At 44.2% G+C, this 22,031-nt stretch overlaps 1 protein-coding gene across 3 annotated transcripts in view; it reads right to left on the reverse strand.

The window, feature by feature from the left end:
- LOC149280648 (dihydropyrimidinase-related protein 1-like) overlaps positions 1 to 22,031 on the reverse strand; it is a 60,881-nt gene that overhangs the window by 5,646 nt on the left and 33,204 nt on the right. For all 3 annotated transcript variants that reach the window (XM_089500288.1, XM_089500289.1, XM_089500290.1), the window contains exons 8-11: positions 21,552 to 21,672; positions 19,038 to 19,194; positions 17,007 to 17,148; positions 1,074 to 1,244 (exon numbers count right to left, since the gene is read on the reverse strand). In XM_089500288.1, coding sequence (XP_089356414.1) covers positions 1,074 to 1,244; positions 17,007 to 17,148; positions 19,038 to 19,194; positions 21,552 to 21,672 — 591 coding nt within the window. The remainder of the gene's footprint in view (positions 1 to 1,073; positions 1,245 to 17,006; positions 17,149 to 19,037; positions 19,195 to 21,551; positions 21,673 to 22,031) is intronic.

A 22,031-nucleotide genomic window follows, 5' to 3' on the forward strand; every position in this document is an offset into this window, starting at 1 on the left:
AATGTGATACTGATCTGTATTAAGGAACCAAAATACATAATTTCACTCACCACAAATCCAGTCTAATCCAGCAGTGGCCTTTCTCACATATGACAAATCATCACTATGATACTTAAACCAGATTTGGGCATTCCAATCCCTAATGTGCTGAACACATGAACTGGAGATCTTTCTATCATCAAACTTGGCATCTTAACCACCAAGCCACCACATCCCTGTAGTTCCTCAAAAGCAGTCCACATATCTTGCATTAATAACTAACTTCTTCTGAACTGAGAGCAGTTTCAAGAATGTTCAATAATATGGTAAGGAGGCACAGATATTGCCATAACAGGCTGCTGGGCTAGTGTATTCTTTTTATGAATCTAAGTCATTCTTTGGCTCCCAGCTACTTAGTACAGTCATAAAATCCACTTGTCCTATCAAAATAACACAAAATCCAAGAACAACAACCCCCAAAGGTTCAAGAAAGAAAGCTCAACTCCCACTGATAAGCCTTACCTCAATATACTCTACATTTGAGTAAAAATGTATTATATATAATGATCACAGATGTTGTTGGACTGCAATTTCCAGCATTTTTTACCATTGATTGTGTTGGCTATGGCTGCTGGAAGCTGCAGTCCAACAATATCTGAAGGGCCACATGAGCTAGTGTAAATACATTTTGGATACCTTCTGCTTTTCCAGGCAACTGCAAATCTCTCACATCCAAGTAATTCAAGTTGGATTTAGACACTGCCATATTTCCAAGCAAGATACTGAGAAACCTTTACCCAGCTGTATGCAGGGCATCAATGGACCATGATCTAAGCAGGGGGTGTGAGGTAATCCTGCTACTGTGGGATGAGACCACAGGCCACTGGTAACTTATTCACAGAGTCCTAGGGTGTATCCCTGGTAATAACAGTACTGGCATCCATATCTGGAGCTCAAATGAGTGACATATGTAGCAAAGAACATTTGTGTTGGTGCTGTGCTGCGACATGTAAGGACTCTTTAGCAGTTTACACCATTAACAGGAATAATACCTCAAATCACTCTCACAAGCATTGAAGAGCTCTTCCTCTTACCGATTTGTGACTTTTTGCTGTGATTGTCTTCCCCTTTTCTGGATCCCAAATTACAATATCAGCATCAGAACCCACAGCAATCCTGCCCTTTCGTGGGTACAGATTAAAGATTTTGGCTGCATTGGTACTGGTGACAGCAACAAACTGGTTTTCATCCATTTTACCTGTAGACTACAATAAATTTTATATAAGTAACATAAGAATGGACATGTAATAATAAGTACATATTAGAAAAATAGGAGTATTGGTCCTTACCTGTGATACATCCATTTCCAGCACAGAAGGGCTGAACATACTGTAGAACAAGTTGCTCTCCCACTTGCTCCTATTAGGCAGGAAGAATAAGAAAGACTTTCTAGTTTCCACATGGGGGAGCAAGCCCCCTGAAGGTCAGTCACTAATCAGCCAGAGACAAAGCTTAATCAGAACAGAAGGAACGTTATTTATTAATTTAACACAAAAGGTAACTAGGTGCAATGAAGAAACTGAGAAGAAAGGCATATATGAACAGAAGAAGCAGTTAAAACCTTCCATACCATCCAACAAAACAGGCAAGAATTTATGTGTGTGTCCCCAAAAGGACACACTCTGGATCTCCTGTGCCATAGGTTATGTGTTATAAACATTTACATGTGGTCTCCAGATCTTACTGACAGCACCCATTGAGTGGACAAGATGTTTGGCCCTTCTCTGCTGGAAATGGACATATCATAGGTAAAGACCAAAAGCGTTTAGTTTGTAATTAACAAATATGGAAGGTGATTTCCATGTAGCCACCCTGCAAATTTCCACCAGAGGGGAACTGGTGACCAGGGCTGCTGTGATGGCTGCACTCTTAGTGGAGTAGGCCAGTCTCAGGTCCAGATTGGTGACAGGCTGCAATGCAGGATCTGATCCCTCTGCTGAGAGTGGAGGGGCGGTCAGCTTATTCCCCATGGGGCAGAGCATCTGAGTCCACAAGTTCTTCATCCTTTTCAGGCAAATTTTCATGGCTCTGTGCATGTACAAGGTGTGCCAGATCCTTTCCATGAATTGGATGGTTATGGACAGAAAGAAGGTAGGGGCCAGATGGAGCAGCACTGAGTCTGGCCTGATGATGCCAAGTTTGGAGACCCTGTATGCTGAGGTGATGACCATGAGCAGGACTTTCTATGACAGATGCTTTAAGGACTCCTCCCTGAGGGGTTTGAAGGAGGGTACAGTCAGCACTATGAGCAACGTATGCAGGTTCCAGGATAGAAAATGATAGACTATCAGTGGTGCTAGGTTTGCTAGCCCTTTGAGGAGTCCCTGGAGATGTGGATGGGAGGAGATTCTAGGTGCCTGCTTGTGGGGCAGCATGGATGTTATGATGGCCACTTGTCTCTTGACAGTGTTGGGCCAGAAACCTCACTCAATACCATTCTGGCAGAACTCCACCAGGGTTGGCATGGAGACCTGAAGGAAGTCCAGCTGTTTGCACCTATGAAACACTCGGACGATGTATCTGTATATTCTGTTGGTGGAGGGGCGTCTGGAGGCGAGAACAGTATTCACAACCTTGCCAAAGTATCTGTAGCTATCTAGCATGGCTTCCACATGTGGATCTGTAGCCAGGTTGGGTCAGAGTGGAACACTTGGCCCTGTGATGTATGGGAAGCATTTGGACACCATCCTGATGATCCCCAAGAACCAAGTAAGGGTAAAGGTACAGGTAAAGGTAAAGGTAAAGAGGGAGGGAGGGACAAGCTTGTCTGAGAAAATGGCAAGCATCATCCTGGCTGGATTGATGAGAAGTCCATAGAGCTGAAGAAGCATGTCCTGCTAGGAGTGTAGGCAGGAAAAAGACTGACCTTCAGGGGATTTGCTCCCCCACATGGGAACTAGCAGGTCTTTCTTATTCTTCCTGCAAGTGGGAGGAGCAACCCATTCTACAAGATGTTTTGGTCTTCTCTGCTGGGAAAATAGGTTTGTAGACAATGGGGTAGAAACACTGGATCCACAGTTTCCTACCACTTTTACTGTCATAACTCCATCTTCAAAGAATTCTGCAATTTGTATGATTTGGTGAGGCACTTAGAATTCTATGCCACTGAGTGACAAATCCCAGGATTACTTAGAACAGACCCATGACAATGAAACTCAAATGAAACAATATAACTGGGTATTGCAAATACACCAATAGCTTATGGAAATTTCCTGAATAGCCCACCAATTGGGTCCACTACTGAGGTCATTCCAAAGTATACCACTAAATCTTATACTTTACTGTACTAGTACATACTTTCCTGTACATTCAAATTGTACACAATGATATAGATGATCAGTTTCAATACAGATCTTCTGCAATTCCAGTAAAATAACATTTCAGGAAATGTACATATTTGAAAACAGCATTTTAAAAGATCCTTAAAATACCTGTAGCAACTGAAATGTTTGAAACCATAGAACACAGAGGAGCCAGGGGAAAAAAAGTAAGACAGCTAAAAGAAAACTGGTGGAAACTGATTCAGTTATAGTTTATTTGGTTGTCATGGATTAATGGCTCATTTTTGCCTATTGCTGGATCACAAAGCTGTCCAAGCTGGTAGATGGACTGGGTGGTTGTCCCTGAGGTAATAAGCCCTGCCACCAGAACCTCTTTGTCAAGAAGGAGGAGTGCTGGGAAAGGTCAGAGCTCAGAGAAGCGTGAAGCTGTTCTTTTAGAAAGAGCTGTCTCCCTGTTTGTAAAGAATGGAAGAAGTGCGATCAACCAACTTGGAGAAAGTGACAAAGGTCATATAGAAGAGGGAGAATAAAGTCATGTGTGTAGGGATGCAGGCAAAGGAGATAGCGGTGATAGCTGATAATTCATATTCTTCTGTCATGGAGCTTATTCAGGAAGAGAAGACAATGACTTTTCTGCTGTGCTATAAGTCAGTAGCACCAGATGCAAAAGCAGGGGTTATGAATCATGTAAAGGCGGGTGAGTTGTTACAGAAGGAAGTTAGAGATATAATTTAGGCACAGAGTATGCAAGGAAGTGATTTATCTATGGAATGTAAAAGCAAGGGGGGAAAGGTAAAGGGTTCCCCTTTTCATGATTGTCAAGATGTGTGGATAAATTGTTAGAACTTTGGAGAAACTGAAAATAGCTTTTCAACTGTTTTATTTCCTGTCAGAGAAAGAAGGAGATATATTAGGTTTTCTATAGAAAGTCAAGGAATAAAGTGCAAAAGCAAGTTTACAGTTGAACATAAAAATTTTTTTACCACAGAGGATTTAGATAACTTTAATGTAGACAATGAAGACACTGAAATAGTTTTGTCATACCTTGGCTCAGTCATTAATCAGAGTGGGACTGCAGTCATGGAATCAGAAAAAGATTAGAACATGGAAGGGCAACTATGAAGGACTTAGACAAGATTTTGAAATGTAAAAATATATCACTATAAGATGGCTTGTACCATCTTAAGCTTGGTGTTACTAAACTTAGAATAGAACAAGCCATCTTATTTCCCATCTCTTTGTGTGAGTGTGAAAGCTGGACAGTGAAGAAACCTGATGTGAACAAAATAAACTAATCTGAGATGTGGTGCTAGAGTATAGGTTCTGTGAATACTATGGACTGCTAAAGAGACAAATAAATGGGTTATAGAGCAAATCAAGTTTGAGCTTTTCCTAGAAGCCAGGTTGACTAAACCGAAGCTGTCATACTTGGGCCCTATAATAAGACAAACTCACTAGAAAATATGACAATGCATGAGAAGGTGGGGGCAATAGGAAAAAAGGAAGCCTGCACTTTAAATTGATACTCAGTCAGGAAAGACAAGGCCATGAGTCTGCAGGACCTGAACATGGTGACTGATGAGAAGATGACTTGGAAGTCTCTCATTCATGGGGTTGCCACGCATTGAAGTCAACTCAAAGTAGCTGACAACAACTAATAGTAATTAATTTAAGAAAATGGAAGATAATAACAAAGTTAGAACAAGAGACCTCTTCCACAAGATCCATGAAATCAAAAGGAAATTTTAAACTAAGAGTGAGGTTGTTATATGAGCAAAAGAGAAACACACTGTAAGATCAAGACAAAATAAAAATATAACGAAAACAATACACTAAGGAACACTACAAAAGAGATGACAGGATAGCAGATTCCTTCAGGGAGAACCTTTTGACAACAACTCCACCATTTTAGGAAGTGAGGGGGAAACTGCCATCAAAACAAGTAACAAATTTAAATAGGGACAGATGGCATTCCAATAGTGCTATTTCAAACCACAGAGACAGAATCCATTCAAATTCCAACAAAAATCCACGAAGCAATATGGAAAACAAAACAATGGTCCACATATTGGAAACACTCAACATACATTCCAGTCGCCAAGAAACAGATGATGGACCATTGCATTAATTTCCTATGCAAGCAAAATGATATTGAAGATTTTACAACAAACGTTTTAAACAAATTTGAGTTGGTAAGTACTGATGATGTGGACAAGCTCCTTAGTAGCATGAATAAGACGACTTGCCTTCTTGATCCTTGCCCAATTGGCTGGCCATTCTGGGGTGGGAGGAGACAATCAAGTCGTTGTTGGCAAAGATAATTAATACATCTTTCAGGGAAGGCACCCTGTCTTCTTGCCTTAAAGAGGCAGTGGTCAGACCACTTCTAAAGAAACCTTCCCTGGACCACCTCGATAGAAACAACTATAGGCCAGTCTCTTTGTTAGCATTCTTGAACAAGGTGATCGAGAGGGCAGTCGCCAATCAACTACAAGCAGTCTTGGAGGAAACTGATTTTCTGGATCCATTTCAAATTGAATTCAGGACAGGATACGAAGTTGATACTGCCATGGTCGCCTTAGTCAATGATCTCCTTCTGGGCATTGACAGGGGAAGTGTGATCCTATTGGTGCTCTTGGACCTCTCAGTGGCCTTCGATACCATAGACCATGGTATCCTTCTGGAACGCCTGAGGGAGTTGAGTATCGGAGGCACTGTTTTACATTGGTTCCGTTCCTACCTCTCAGGAAGATTCCAGATGGTGGCATTGGAAGACAGTTGCTTCTCTAAAAGGGAGCTAAAATTTGGCGTCCCCCAGGGTGCCATCCTGTCTGCCATGCTGTTTAACATTTACATGAAGCTGCTGAGAGAAATCATCCAGAGACATGGGACAGGGTGTTATCAGTACGCTGATGACACCCAAATATATTTCTCTATGTCTCCGACTGATGCAGTGACTAAGCATGGCATCTCTCCTCTGAATGCCTGTCTTGGGGTGGTAATGGACTGGATGATGGAAAACTGACTCAAGCTGAATCCAGCTAAGACGGAGGTACTTGTTATTGGGAACCCAAAACTGGGAATGGAGTTATGTCAGCCAGTTCTGGATGGGGTCACACTTCTCCTGAAGGACTCTGTCCGCAGCTGGGGGGTGCTCCTTGACTCATCGCTCCAGATGTCAGCGCAGGTGGATGTGACAGTCAGGAACACTTGTTATCAGCTTCCATTGATACGCCAGCTTCCTGGAGTCAGGAGATCTTGAAACAGTAGTACATGCACTGGTAACATCTTGCTTGGACTTCTGTAATGCGCTCTACTTGGGGCTACCTTTGTGCCAAGTTCCGAAACTTCAGATGGTATAAAACTTGGCAGCAAGATTAATTACAGGCACTTCTTGGAACAGTCATATAACACCTGTTCTGAAATCCCTCCATTGGCTGCCAATTAGTTTCCAGGCAAGGTACAAAGTGTTGGTGATTACTTTTAAAGCCCTACATGGCTTGGGTCCAGAATACTTAAGGGAACACCTGTCTGTCCCGCACATTGAGGTCCTCGAAGAAAACCTACTTCAGCCAAAAAGAGCTAGGCTAACCTCAGTCATCCAAAGAGCCTTCTCTACTGCTGCACCAAAGTTGGGGAATGACCTTCTGGAGGAGATCTGCCAGATCTCTACTCTTGCAGCCTTCAAAAAGGCTCTGAAGACAATCTCTTCCAGCAGACCTTCCCAACCTAGTTAACAAACCCTAGCTTCCTCTCCCCGTCTATGAGTAGGATTTCAATTGTGATATATGTCTCTCCGCCCGCCAAATTTTCCCTCTAATTTTAAGCTAATTATGTATTGTATTTTATTGTTTTTAACTCTGAATACAGTGGACCATTGTTATACGCTGGAGTTTGTTTCCAAAATCCCCCGTGTATAACAAAATCTGTGTATGCTCAAGTCCCATTAAATATAATGACATAGCAAAATGGTGTCCCTTATAAAAAATGGAAAATCAAGGTTTGATATTTGAAATTTATACTTGTTTTGAACATTTTCAAACGGTGGATGCTTGAATCTGTGTATAAAAAATCCGTATATAAGAAGGGCCAACTGTATTTAATTTGTAGTTTTACCATCGGGATGGGGGGTTGGGCAGGGATTAATTTTGTATTTTATTGTACTTTTAAATATATTTTTACTGTTGTAACCCGCTCGGATTCTTCATGATCGGGCAGGCTATAAATTATTATTATTATTATTATTATTATTATTATTATTATTATTATTAAAAGTGAGATTTATTTATTTATTTATTGTTATTTTATATAAGGGACATTTTATTACCCCATCGTATATAATGGGACTTGAGCAATTCTAGGCTGCATCAATAGAAATATGGTGTCTAGATCAAAGGAAGTGAAAGTGCCACTCTATTCTGCCTTGGTCAGGCCCCACCTGGAATACTCTGTCCAGTTCTGGGCACCACAATTCAAAAAGGTTGTTGACAAACTGGAACGTGTCCAGAGGAGGGTGACTAAAATGGCAAAAATTCTGGAAACCATGCCCTATGAGGAGCAACTTAGGGAGCTGGGTATAACTGAAGAGACCGTTAAGAGGAGTTCCTGCTACAGAGAGGAGGAGGAGAGAGGTAGCTGGGCAGCCATTTTCAGTGGTGACTGTTTAAAATTTTTAAAAAACTCTAGGGAGAGTGTGCTTGTTGCAGAGGGGGTGGAGCTTCAGTGAGTCACATCTGTGACTCACTAGGGGCGGAGCTAGCAGACTAGCTCTATAGCACTCCTCCCAGAGCCTCTCCAGAGCAGTTCCTGCTACAGAGAGGAGGAGGAGAGAGGTAGCTGGGCAGCCATTTTGAGTGGTGACTGTTTGAATTTTTTTTAAAACTCTAGGAACTCTCAATCAAAGCATCCCCGACAGATAGCCATCTACAAAGGTGGAGTGTCCACCACAATCTGAGGGAGTGTGTTCCACTGTTGAACAGTCCTTACCGTCAGGAAGGTCCTCCTAATGTTGAGGTGGAATTGGAATGTTAGACTTACCTGAGATACATCCCTTTCCAGCAGAGAAGGTCTGAGCATCCTAACTTTGGGTAGCTCTACCCTGGTAGGCAGGGAGAGAAAAAACAATAGGCCTGGGGATTGGCCCCGCCCCCATGGGCGGAGCGACCCGAGGAACCTCAGTCGATGACTAGCCAAGAATTATCGCTTTAATATCTCTCACTATATTATGTATTTTTATTTTTAATTGTGAAGAAGAGCAGCGCCGACCCACGCCAGAAGGCAATAACACAGGGTGGGGAGGATGCTCGGACCTTCTCTTCTGGAAAGGGACATATTTCAGGTAAGTCTAACGTTCTGTTTCCCAGCAGAGAAAGGTGCCGAGCATCCTAACTTTGGGATTTATAAAAGCCACCAAATTTAGGGTGGGCCAGCTGGCGTAGAGGGAGAGTCAGAGATAATTTGTTGTAACACCCTCTGACCAAAAGCTGCCTCAGCTGACTGGAACCGATCCAGTTTATAATGTCTGACAAATGTGGAGGGGGTCCTCCAAGTGGCTGCTCTACAAATCTCGGCCAGAGGAGCATTAGTTGTCAAGGCCGCAGACGTGGCTGCGCTTCTAATTAGCCATCAACAGTGATGCCTAGTGTGGGGTCAAATTAGGAGCTTTGTAACAGGCAACTTTGTAACAGGCAACTATACACTGTTTGATCCACCTAGTAAGTGTGGAGACTGATACCTTTTTTCCTTTAGAATATGGTCAAAAGGATATGAAGTGGGCTTCCGACTTTCTGAAGGCCGCTGTCCTCTTAAGATAAATCTTGATGGCCCTGCACACATCTAAGGTATGCCATATTTTTTCTAAGTCTTTGGTCAGTTGCGGACAGAAGGAAGGCAACACAATGTCCTGGGATGTGTGGAACACTGAGTTCACCTTGGGAATGAAGGTTGGATCAGGTCGTAGAAGTATCAAATCTGTTCTGATGATGCACAACTCCTTGCGGACAGAAAGAGCACCGACCTCGGAAACTTGTCGCGCTGATGTGAGTGCAGTAAGGATCAGAGTCTTCCAGGTGAGGAACTTGAGTGATGTCTCTCTCAGTGGTTCGAATGGGTGAACGGTCAACGCCTTCAAGACCTCGTGAAGGTGCCATGACGGGAAGCGATGTCTGTTCGGGGGTGACCTGTTAGTCACTCCCTTGAGCAGCCTGCGGATGTGCAGATGATGAGATGTCCTGGCCGCCTCATCGTGTGTCTTTTTGAGCTTGCACCACCTCTTGAATGGGAAAACACTTGGTTAAAAAGGGATATACAGTATGCCTCTGTTTGTGCACTTTGTAACTATATTTATATTGTGTGTACTTGTTTCTATACTTGGTGTGAGACGCAGAGGAATTGTTATAGTTCTGTACTATTTTGGGAATTGCAGTCTTCAAGCCCAGTTCTGCTTATCAACTTACAGAGTGCAGCTTATAGGCTAGAACAAGCCTCACAGCAGGTTTCAGTTCTGGTTTAGTTTTTAACATATTGTTCTAATAAAATTACAGATTTTTTAGCTTCATTTTCCCCTAAACTCGGTGTTTTCCCATTTGCTTCTTGGTTTAGGGCATCACCTCCCAGTTTTTCTTTTTACCACCTCTTGAATGCCTTGAATGTGTATTTGTAAACCTTGAGTGTCGAACGCTGACGTGACACCAAGATAGACTTGATCACCCTTGGAGGGTAACCATATCCAGTCAGCATGTGGCGCTCAATCTCCAAGCGTGTAGCTGAAGCCAGGCTGGATCGGGATGGTGAATCTTGCCCTTAGACAGCAGGTCTAGTCTGATGGGCAGAGGTAGGCTCTGAGTTGACAGACTGAGGATCTCTGAGAACCAAGGCCGTCTGGGCCACGCTCGGAGCCACCAGGATGACCTCTGACCTGGTCCTCCGCATCTTGGAAAGGAACTTTGACAGGAGAGGCACTGGTGGGAAGGCATAAAGGAGGCCCTCCAGCCACCAACAATTGAGGGCATCCATGTCTTCCGCTCCCTCTGTCCTGAATCTGGAAAGGAACCTCTGGGTCTTGGCACTGGACGGAGAGGCGAACAGGTCTATCACTGGAGCTCCGAATCTCATTGTGATGATTTGGAACACCTCCAGGTGAAGGCTCCACGCTGACTGGTCTATGTCTGCCTTGGAGTTTAGTTTTCCTTGAAGATGTTCGGCCTCTAAGGAAGTCAGGTTGTTTTCTGCCCAGGTCAGGAGTGACCTTGTCTTCTCCATCAGGGACCAGGATCTGGTATCGCCCTGGCGATTGACGTGGGCCTTCGCTGTAATGTTGTCTGTCCTTATCAGGACCACCTTGTGGAGAATCAAGTGATCGAAAGCTTGAAGTGCCAGGTGAATTGCTTGCAGTTCTAACCAGTTGATGCTGTGAGTCCGCTCTGTCGGGCTCCAGCGGCCCTGGGCTAAGTGGGGTCCGCAATAGGCTCTCCAGCCCCAGAGACTGGTGTCAGTGGTAATATGTATCTTTAAAGGTTTCCAAATAGGTCGCCCTTTCGAGGTCGCCTTGGAGGTCCACCACAAGAGGGACTGGTGCACTCTGTTGTCAAGTGGAATCTTCTTGGGCTTTTTGAGGGTGATGGCTCGTTGGTAAGGGAAGAGTAGCCATTGCAGTGGTCTGGTGTGAAACCTCGCCCATGGCTGGCAATCGATGTCTGCTATCATGAGACCCTGAAGGTGGGCCAACAGTTGTAGACTGACCTATGGCGAGTCCAGAGTCTTGTGGACTGCCTGTTGGATGGCACTGACTCGATCTTGGGGAAGGCAGACTATGCCCGCTCGGGTGTCTATCACGGCTCCCAGATGTTGGATCTTTTGGTTCGGGAGAAGGGTACTCTTTTCTAGATTGACCAAGAAGCCGTGGTCTTCCAACGTCCTGAGTGTCTTGTTGGTGTCTTGAATTGCCTGACTCTTGGAGGGCTCAGTATCAGCAGGTCATCCAAATAAGGATAGACATGAAGGCGTAGCAACCTTAGATGGGCGACTAGGGCCACCATGACCTTGGTAAAGACCCTGGGAGCCAAGGCCAGGACAAAGGGAAGTGACTTGTATTGCAAGTGGAGCTTGCCATATTTGAAGTGGAGGAAACGCCGCAAAGACGGGTGAATAAGAATGTGCAGATAAGCATCTTGTAGATCCATTGAGGAAAGAAAGTTGCCCAGTTGTAGGTTTTGAGTGTCTCCATTCTGAACTTCTTCTTGAGGATGAATCGGTTGACCCCTCTCAGGTTTAGAATGGCTCTCCATAATCCGTTTTTCTTGGGTACTAGAAAAAGGTTGAGTAGCATTCTTTTCCTCTTTGGTCTTTCGGCACCGGTTCGATGGCTCGAATGGTGAGTAGGCGTTTGATGGCTTCCAGGAGGAGGCAATGTTTTTCGGGATCGTTTGATTTGGGAGAAGGTGCGAACATGTCGCGAGGCACATGACGAAATTCTATTCTGTATCCTTTTTGAATAGTTTCTAAGACCCACCTGTCTGAGGTGGATCTTTCCCAAATCTGGCTGAATCCCTGAAGCCTGCCCCCTACTGGAGGGACCCCATCATTGTTTTTTATTCTTTCGGGATGATTTGGGGCCCCCGCCATCTTTGTTGGGGAAAGAAGACCTGTTTTGTTTGGGAAACATGGAGTCTCCCCATCGAGGCTTGTTGGACCTGGACTCCCTGGCTCGGGAAGAATTGGAGTTGGAATGGGAGGGAAAAAAGGATTGGGAGGAACGAAAGGAAGATCAGTTCCTAAACTGTCTCTTATCCTCTCTTTAATTAGCCGAAGGCAAGGCCTTCTTCTTGTCCTTGCCCTCGACCAAAACTGGTTCCAGCAACTCGCCAAATAGCTGAGTGCCCAAGTAGGGGGTAAAAGCCAGATTTTGTTTTGAGTTTGAATCAACATTCCAATTTTTTAGCCACGATTGTCGTCTGACAGCCACGGTCACTGCTTGGGCCCTTGCACATTGTTGGACTGTGTCAAGGGTACCATCGGCTGCCAAGGCAGATGCCTTGGCAATTTTATTGATGGTCTGTTTGACTTTAGTGTCAGCATTGGGGAGAAGGTTGAGGAGATCACGAGACCATTGAAGGGTGGCGCGCATTACCATGGAGATGGTAGTTGCCGCCCTGATAGCTATGAGCATGGCCTTGTGTGTTCTTTTGAGGGCCCCCTCAGCCCTCCTGTCTTTGGTGTTTCTAAGGGTGTCTTCCCCGTCTCTGCTGAAGACCACAGAAGATACTAGGGCCAACACCGGGGCATCCACTAGGGCAGTGCTTCTCAGTTATTTTCTGTCATGCCCCCCCTAGGAAGAAGAAAACATTTCGCGCCCCCCGCACGACTGTAAATAGTATCATTTGTCTATAAAATTGGTCAAACGAGCCCCCCTTTACGGAGCCTCGCGCCCCCCCTGGGGGCCCCGCCCCACTATTTGAGAAGTACTGCACTAGGGGAATCTTGAGCTTGTCCATGACTGCTGACTGGAAGATATAGTGTTTGCGGGTAACACTGTGTTTGGGTCTGCTAGCCGCTGGCCTATTCCATTCATCTCTAATAATTTGCATGATACTGAAAGGACAAGGGATCTCTTGGACAGAGGGCGCTGCAACTGGAAATAGTTCTTCACCCACCTTGGGGAGGTCTGAGTCAAGCGGGGCTCACTGTGGTGAGGGCAAGTTTATGCCCAAGGTCTTGGTAGTCTTTTTAACCAGAGGTACATAGTCCTCAGGCATGAAAAGGCGTGAAGATAATGGAGCCTCCATGGTCTCTTCACCCTCATCCTGAGATAGTTCACCCTCTTTGGACTGAGAATCCGATGATTCAGAACACCCCCCTGAAGCCTCCTCGTCAGAGGAGTGGGAGGAGTGGGGGCGCCGCCGCTTTGTGGATCCCTTAGCATACCTAGGCCTTTTGAGAGGGGGCGATATGAGTGCTCAGACCCAGAGTCTGAGCCTGAGGGGTATCTTCGTCCCCTTTAGACTCTGCAGAGGACTGTGTGGGGTTGGAGGATGTGAGGTGGATGAGGTCCGCCTGACCAGCGGAGGTACCGCTGGGCTTGCCACCACCAGGCTGTCTAACCGGGGCCCTGGTGGTCTTAGAGGCCGCCCCTCTAGCGGGGGCTGCAAAGGTTGGGGGCCTCAGGTTGTCCTGCGCCATGGACGAGGAAGGGGTCACCCTTCACCTGACCCAGAGTGGCCAAGATGGCCTACTTCCGGGGAGGAGTTAAGATGGCGGCCCCCATCGTGAGCCATGTGGCTAAGATGGCTGCCCCCAGAGGGTGCTGCATGGCCAAGATGGCCAGTCCCGGGGGCTGGCGGCAGTGAGCTCCCCCCAGTGGGCCCAGGAAGCCGCGACTAGGTTCCACGAATCAGGGGGACTCCCCACCCGGTGGAAGCGGTCCCCTCCCAGGCGTTGAGGGAAGCGGGATCCTGCCCTGAATAGAAAGCCCACATGATCATGGGGGGTCCCGCTGGGGCGTTGAAGGGCACACCACCCCAAGGTAAGATGCCAGGCGCGAAAGGCCGCAAACTGGCGAAATTGCCCTCTGTCTGTGGGACCCTGGTCACGGTCGGAGTCTCCTGCACTAGGAAGGTTTTAAACCAACGCAGGAGCTCGGGAGGGGTGTGTGTTATTCACGTTTATCCCTCCAGAGGAGCCCTGGTGGCGCAGTGGTTAAATGCCTGTACTGCAGCCGCTCACTCAAAACCACAAGGTTGCGAGTTCAAGACCAGCAAAAGGGCTCAAGCTTGACTCAGGCTTGCATCCTTCCGAGGTTGCTAAAATGAGTACCCAGACTGTTGGGAGCAAATTAGCTTACAGTTGTAAACTGCTTAGGCACTGCTTAGGTGGTATGAAGCAGTATATAAAGAAGCTTGTTTGTTTGTTTCCAGTTGTGAGATCCGGGGTCTCAGATGGGGGCACTCTCTCCTCCGACCCTGACTGGGTCATTTGGGAGGCCCTGGCCTCGGCAGCAGAAGGGAGGGGAAACCCCTCCGTCTGCTGCGGCTGCGCTTCTGCCGCTTGGTTGGGCATTGGTGAGGGCGCCTAAGGGCATGCAGCCAGCAAAGCCAGGGCTGGCCCGGGCTGAGTGGAAACGTGCTCCCCTGCCGGCTTGTTGTCCTCTCAAAGGGTAAAGGCAAGAAAAAGAGGGGGGCAAGATGAGGGAAAGGAAAGGGAGAATTTTTTTTTTAAAGAACAAGGGAAGGAAAGAAAAGGGAGAAGAAGAGGCAGGCAAGTGTGGCGAGCCGAAGGTCTTGAGTCTTGAAGCAGAAGCAGAGAAGCACATCCTAACAGGAGCAAGACTGGGGTTCCTCAGGTCGCTCCGCCCATGGGGGCGGGGCCAAGCTCCAGGCCTATTGTTTTTTCTTTCCCTGCCTACCAGGAGATGAGTGGGCGGAGCTACCCAAAGTTAGGATGTTCGGCACCTTTCTCTGCTGGGAAACTCTTTTCCTGTAGCTTGCATCCATTCTTCTGGGTCCTATTCTCTGGAGCAGCAGAAAACAGGTTTGCTCCCTCCTCAATATAATATCCCGTCAAATATTTAAACAGGGTTATCATATCACCTCTTAACCTTATCTTCTCCAAGCTAAACATCCCCAGCTCCCTAAGCCGTTCCTCATAGGGCATGGTTTCCAGACCCTTCACCATTTTAATCATCCTCCTTTGGACACACTCCAGTTTCTCCACATCCTTTTTGAATTGTGGTGCCCAGAACTGGACACAGTATTCCAGGTGAGGCCTGACCAAAGCAAAATAGAGTGTCACTATTACTTTCCTTGATCTAGACACTATCCTTCTATTGATGCAGCCTAACATTGCATTGGCCTTTTTAGCTGCATCATCATACTGTTGACTCATGTTCAACTTGTGTTCTACCTGGACTCCTAGATTCCTTTCACATGTAGACTCCTTAAACCATCCTATAGCTATGCATTTCATTTTTCTGCCCTTAGTGCAGTACCTTACATTTTTTGTGTTGAATATCATTTTGTTAGTTTATTCAGGTCATTTTAAATTTTGATTCTGTCCTCTGGGGTTTTAGCTACCCCTCCTGATTTGGTGTCATCTTCAAATTTGATAAGTATGCCCCCAATTCTGTCATCCAAGTCATTGATAAAGATGTTGAATAGCACTGGGCCCAGGACAGAACCCTGTGGCACCCCACTGACCACTTCTCTCCAGTATGAAATGGAATTATTGTTGAGCACTGTTTGTGTTCAGCCGGAAACCAATTACAAATCCATGTAACAGTTGCCTTGTCCATATTTTACAGGTAGAAGCACAAAATTAATTTGACATTTGAATGTAGCAAAGAAGATGCCCAATGAAAGCATATACAAAGAATTTGAGTCTTGAAATCCCAGTGCAGAAGAAAAAAAACTAAAGGAAAATTTAGAATAAGTAATAGTCTAGAGAGTAATAACTAAAGCCTACCGCAGACAAAAAGTGAAGAAAATAATAATGAGCAGAAGAGAAGGTGTTTAAGCATTACAATTGTGAGGACAGAAGCCTTATTGCTGACACAATCCAAGCAGAATAGTGGAGAGGTAAAGAACCAAAGTGATAGAAGAAAAAAACTTTAAAAACTTAATTTTATACACAAAAGAGGGCACAACATTGGGGCTAAGGAGGTCATTGGCAAATAGAGCCTAGAGAAACAATGGGGGTAGCAACCAACCACAGATGATGCAAGCAAGATTGACAAAGTACTCATTAGCTGCAAAATGATGAATTCGGCAGCTTCCTGGGAGAAGCTGAAAAACCAGGAATCTGTGACTTCTGGTTCATAAGGGAAACCCTACCTCAGTTTAACAACACCACACTTAGCCCACACATCTTCCTTGCTGTGGTGTACTAGCAGATGGCCCAGGCAGAGAAAAAGAAACTGGGTCACATGGGAGGTGAGACTTTGGTTTTGAAATGGAAGATACTGTGGCAGCAAATGGATTCTGCTGCAGTAACTATCTTCCCCTTTCCAAACCCCACAGAGTCACAGTTAGTGCAAAATATGAAGTTTATTCTGTGAATGTGCTGCTCTGCCAGATGGGTGGAAGAGCTTTATAATAATAAAGCTTTATAACAATAAAAATCCAGTTTGTTTTAATTATATTTGGTTTCCATATAGTCCCAGAAGTGCAGACTTTTCTAGTAGCAGATGTTTACTTAAATAAAAGATGTGATTTAAGTGTTCTTTCAGCCACATAAGAATTTCTGATCTATGGGACTTAACATGCTTGTTGGTAGATACTGAGAGCTGTAACTCTGAAATAACTTTTACAAGCTCTGTTCCAGAACCAGCACATGTACAACACTAAATCAAATTAAAGGAGTAAATGAATCTGTGACGAGCAAGACAAAAGGAAACATGATATCCAGTTCCCAGGGAAGCCTAGGCCACAGGGGATACCAGTTTTAAAGTCTTCACTCTCAACTGAGACCAACTGACACATGGCTCCTGGAACCATTTCTTAAATGGCCATTCTAACTGGGGCCCTTAAGACACTACATAGTTATAGCACTATGATTCCACTTTAACTGCACTTGTTCCAACCTACAGCATTATGTGGAACTGAAAATAAGAGCCCCTGAATGCTGGTCCACCGACCTAGGTGGCTCTGGCTTTCCTTATGTGGCTGCATTGATTAAATTGTGATTGTTTTTACTTACTACACACTTGTGCCAGACAACTGTCATTCTTTCTTCAATCCCGTTTACTCCTTCTGGAATCAGAGTGAAATTGTCCTTTCCAATGGCTTTCTGTGCTGTGCTGTAGGTACAATGGGCACTCCCAACCACCTGCAGGTCACCACTAAAGGAATTTACAATGAAATATTTATGACAAAGATTGCAAGTGGAGGAGACACTGTGAATTCCTTACAGCTTTTATTCAAGAACACATATTTTTCTCATAACTACTTTTTTCAATTCTGCTTATATTTGCTTTATATTCTCATCAACAGAATTATTGTTTCATGAGTGATTTTATGTCAGATTTGAGTGAAAGAATAAATAGACTAAAGCAATAAAAATTTATATATACTGCTATTTTTAAATGTGAATCTACAACTCAGTCTCAGAAAGGGAAGAACTGTATGTTAAGCAGAAGGTAAGTGATCATGAATATTTAACTGCACAGCATCCATGGCTGCTTTTATATGAATGAAAGGAATACTGGGATCTTCATCAGTGTTTAATTCTTTTCTTCCAACCCCACTCTCCAAAATGTGCCTAGTCCAGGATGTTAGGACCCTCGTCTTCTGGAAATGAACGTATCACGGGTAAGTACCAATGCTCGTTTTCCATCAATGGGGGGAAATTACAGTAACTCCATGCCTTCAGTTCCATAGATAGGGAACACCCTGTGTGTGATTCTGAGTAGAAAAAGCATAGGAAAACTCCTATTCTTCTACATAATTTGATACTGTCCTATTTTTTTTTAAGGACAATAGTGGCTGGTGATTTCTAAATCAATGTAGAGGAGAATCCACACCAGGTTTTAGTAAGAATGCTAAAGCCTTGTTTCAGAGACAGAGTTCATCACCTTGGATAGCTCTTCTGAAATCTAAAATAAACCTCCACCTAAATTTACCACTTCGTTGGCATCAAAGCCATAAGCATATTCAGCATGATGTTTAATTTGACCATAAAATAAACAATAGCTGGCACCTTCTTCAGTATTTATGATGTTGTAAGCTAGACTTTGTTGTTGTTGTTGTTGTTGTTGTTGTTGTTGTGTGCCTTCAAGTTATTTCGAAGGCATGGTGTCTTCTTGGCAAGATTTGTTCAGAGGAGGTTTGCCTTGCCCGGAGACTGAGAACATGTGACTTGCCCAGGGTCACCCAATGGGTTTCATGACAGAGCTGGGCATTGAATTCTGGTCCCCAGAGTCATAGTTCAACACTCAAACTACTACCACTGTAATTATTGGATTTGCATTTATGGATGTTGCATCATTGTAATGGCTGAAAGTGCCCACCAAACCCTGTTTTTTAAGCCAAGCAGCCCCCTCAAATGGATTTCTGAGGCACTGGAGAGTGGGGCACTGACCAATGACACATCCAGACATCTCTTGGTAAAGAGATATGTTGTTATAACTGATGGCAACAACCCCTGACACCAAAGCTTGGTGTATAATGTGTCACTGCCAGGAAAGGGCTGGATGTACCATTGGATGAGTCCTGCTATCCAAGGCCTTGGAAATCATTCTGGGAGAAGGCTGCCACGCTATAAAGGTAAGCTGGGGGGAAGTATCAGGAGATGTAGTTACAAAAACAGGCCTTCATTGTTATAGCTGTATGTCCCAATGCAAGATTTCAGAAATGATTTGTAGTATTCCTTTGACAACATGAAAAAAATAAGCTGTTATCAAATCATACTAAACCTCCTGTTTACTACTACTGGATTGTGAAAACCAGTGTGATGTAGTAGTTGGAGCACTGGACTGTGACTAGAGAGCAGGGTTTGAACTGATACTAAGTCATGGAAATCCACTGGGTACCCCTGCGCGAATCACATTCTCTCACCCTCAGAGAAGGCAAAGGCAAATGCTCTCTAAACAAATCTTGCCAAGAAAACTGTGATAGGTTCACCTTAGGGTCACCATAAATCAGAAATTACTTGAATGCATGCAACAACTACTACTACCGGATCTTATTTCTTATTACTTAATTATTTAATGTACTTTAGTACAAGGAATACCATGCTAAAAGTGACGTCAAATGATCAGGTGTTGTAGGATCCAAACTCAGAGGTGGTGAGGTCAAAAATGCCGCAGCCTTTGCCCAGTTTTTGCTCCAATAATGTGTCCCATCTGTTCCCAGGCTGGCAGTGATTGGTTCCCCCAAAACAAGAGCACCTTAGGAGAAGGAAACAACTGATTATATCTTTCCCTTTCTTTCCCAAGCATGGTGATTTAACAGCCATTCAAGAAAAAGCCACATAAATTAAATTTAACTGATAATGAAAATAGGTTGCAAAAGTTTGATGTTACTGTAGTTGCTCTGTTTTAGCTACAACTTCAGAGGGATACCATATTAGTCTGTCACAACAGACAAAGAATTATGTGGCACCATGTAGTCTAACAAATCTGCAGATGCCAATTAATAACATTTCATGCATGCTTGAGTCAGAACACTCAGGGCTTACTAACCTAAGGATGTACACCAGATGCACTCCAGTACTGGTGCAATCTGTCCAAATGATGTATATCCACATTCACAGCAAAACCACTGTTTTAAACCATTCATCTGGTTTAAGAGAACCCACAGTTTATTTTGAAGTTTTCAGGAAATTCTGGAGTGCCTCCAGTTCTGTTGGCTGTCTGCACAGCTGGATCGGGTTTGATTTGGCTGGATCCAGTTGTCTAGACAGCAAATGTGGTGCCATCTCCCTTACTCTGCACTGAGTAGTGTAGAGAAGGGGATGGATCTTCTTCAGTGTCACCACCACTGCCACCTCATTGGCCAAACCATTTCCTGCAAGAGCCTGGCTGTCGCCATCACTTCTGCTGCAGTCAGAATAGGGCACCTGTACAATCAATGTGGAGGGTTTAGAACGACCCCTTCCTTGTTGATCACATGGTTGGGTGACCTTAGCAGAAACGGCAATGATGGCCAGACTCTTGCAGGGAGCTGTTAAGCCAGTGAGGCAGCAGCTGGCCCATGTATCCAATGATGCTGTGTCACACCTGATTCAGTGTATGGCTGACAATATGGTCAGTCTGAGGCCAGTTCAGGGCATAATGTTCCAGATTGGCCTTGGACTGAGCTGCTCATATGCTGGCTAAGAGGTACTGAGAACTGTAATCCAAAAATGTAAGGTTTCAAAACTCTGCATAGACTCTAGTGCATGGGAAAAGATGTTATGGTATCTCTGAAAATAAAGTGCCACAAGTCTGCAGGAATTTGTCATAAGCTGAAGAAACATAAACGTTTGCAGAGAGGCATGATTAAGCAGAAGGAAAGGTTTTTCCACCAATGCATTTGACTAGTTCCAATTTGAAGGATTATTAAATAATTTATTCCAGTCTGAGCCTTTTCATCTTCTCTGCTGTAGTTAAACATTAAGGAATCTCTGTCTCACTTCATGGAACTCCCTACAGACTATTGGCTTGCAGTGGAGATATCTAAGTTCAGACTTTAAAGTCTTTAGCTGTTTGGCTTTCAGCCATGCAATAACAACTGTAATTAATGAAACTGAATGAATGAAATGGAATGAACATCAAGATTATGTGCTATTTAACCAAAGTTTGAAAGGATGTATAAAGAATTTATTGGTGGGCTGATCAGATATGTACAGTAGTTGGTCTGCTCAAATAAAACAAAGCAGCACTACCCAAGAGGCAACAGGGAGTAAGGTCTCACAAGGATTCAGACGAACCCTTCCTTCATCCCACAACATCCTCTAATCACCAGTCACTGAAGCAAGACTATATTTGTTCCAATCTATTGCATCCATAAGATAATGTTTATACAAGCTAAATGAAAACATGAGATAATAAAAAAGGAAAAGAAATGCACAGAAGGGGGTTGGTACAAAAATAAAACACCAAGGTACTCCAAAATTCTCATAGTTGAAGTTCCACAGCACAGAGTCCAGTCAGTTTGGGCTCTCCCCTTTAGCCTCCCTTTCACCATTTCCACAGATATTTCTGTAAGAAAGACGGCTTCACACAAAATGGCTGCAACATCAAGTGCGGATTGGCTTTTCAGACTGAGCCATTACGCATGACTGATCAGATACCACATATAGAATTTTCATATGGTCTCCCCTAACCATTACAGGTAAGTTTGCAGGAACTGAGCAGGGTTGTTGATGACAGACTGTCTAGGATTTCTCTCATTCAAAGGGTCACCATATGTGAAAGCCAACTTGATAGCAATTAACAACAACAGTAATTGAGTCATTTCACTTGTGAGAAAAATATGCATATGGTTGTGTAAAACAGCTCTTTCTGCTTCAGTGTGGATTTCAGAGTTGAAAAATTTGTTCTCTTTACTACCTTAATGGTGCTGTTCCATATAAATTAAACGTTAGCTAGATGAAGCAGCTGATAAAGGTCTGCTTGTACTGTGAAAGAAATAGCTTCTCTTCTGTGTGTTCACTTATGGGATGGTTACTGAAGTAAGTCAGCAGAGCTAGATCCTGCAACTTTCTATACCCAGAGGCCCAATGACAAATCAGATGCCTGCTTTGACATTCTGCATTCTGTACCTTTTTTTCTGGCGAGTGAAATGATATCAGCAGCACTCTTACTCATGACCTTGGTGATATATAGTGGACAGTTAATCCGACCAGCTATGGTGATGGCACGGAAAACAGCTTCTGCCTCAAGCTGAAACAGGAAAACAAATTTAAATAAAATAAAAAATTTCTCATAATTACTCTGCAGAATGTTCACTCAGATATTTCCAAGATTCATTATGTCTTTCTTCTGAAGGTCTGGCTGGGCCATTAGGCACAGAAAGATAATATTACTGCTGCATCTGAAGTGGCAGATACCAAGGGGCAGCGATGTCAGCCTCCTGTCTGTTCCATTTGGACTCCCTTGCAAGTTGTCCTGGCCCCTAAACTAGCCTAATGCCTGCAGTGTACTGGGAGAACATTCTCTCATTTCGGCATTTTAGTTACAATGAGTCAGGAGAGTGATGCAGCAGTCAAAAAAGACAATGAAATTCCAGGCTCAGGAGTAGT

This window comes from Sceloporus occidentalis, unplaced genomic scaffold (assembly GCF_023333645.1).
Source record: "Sceloporus occidentalis isolate IW3139 unplaced genomic scaffold, rSceOcc1.0.p SCAF_150, whole genome shotgun sequence".
NCBI lineage: Eukaryota > Metazoa > Chordata > Lepidosauria > Squamata > Phrynosomatidae > Sceloporus > Sceloporus occidentalis.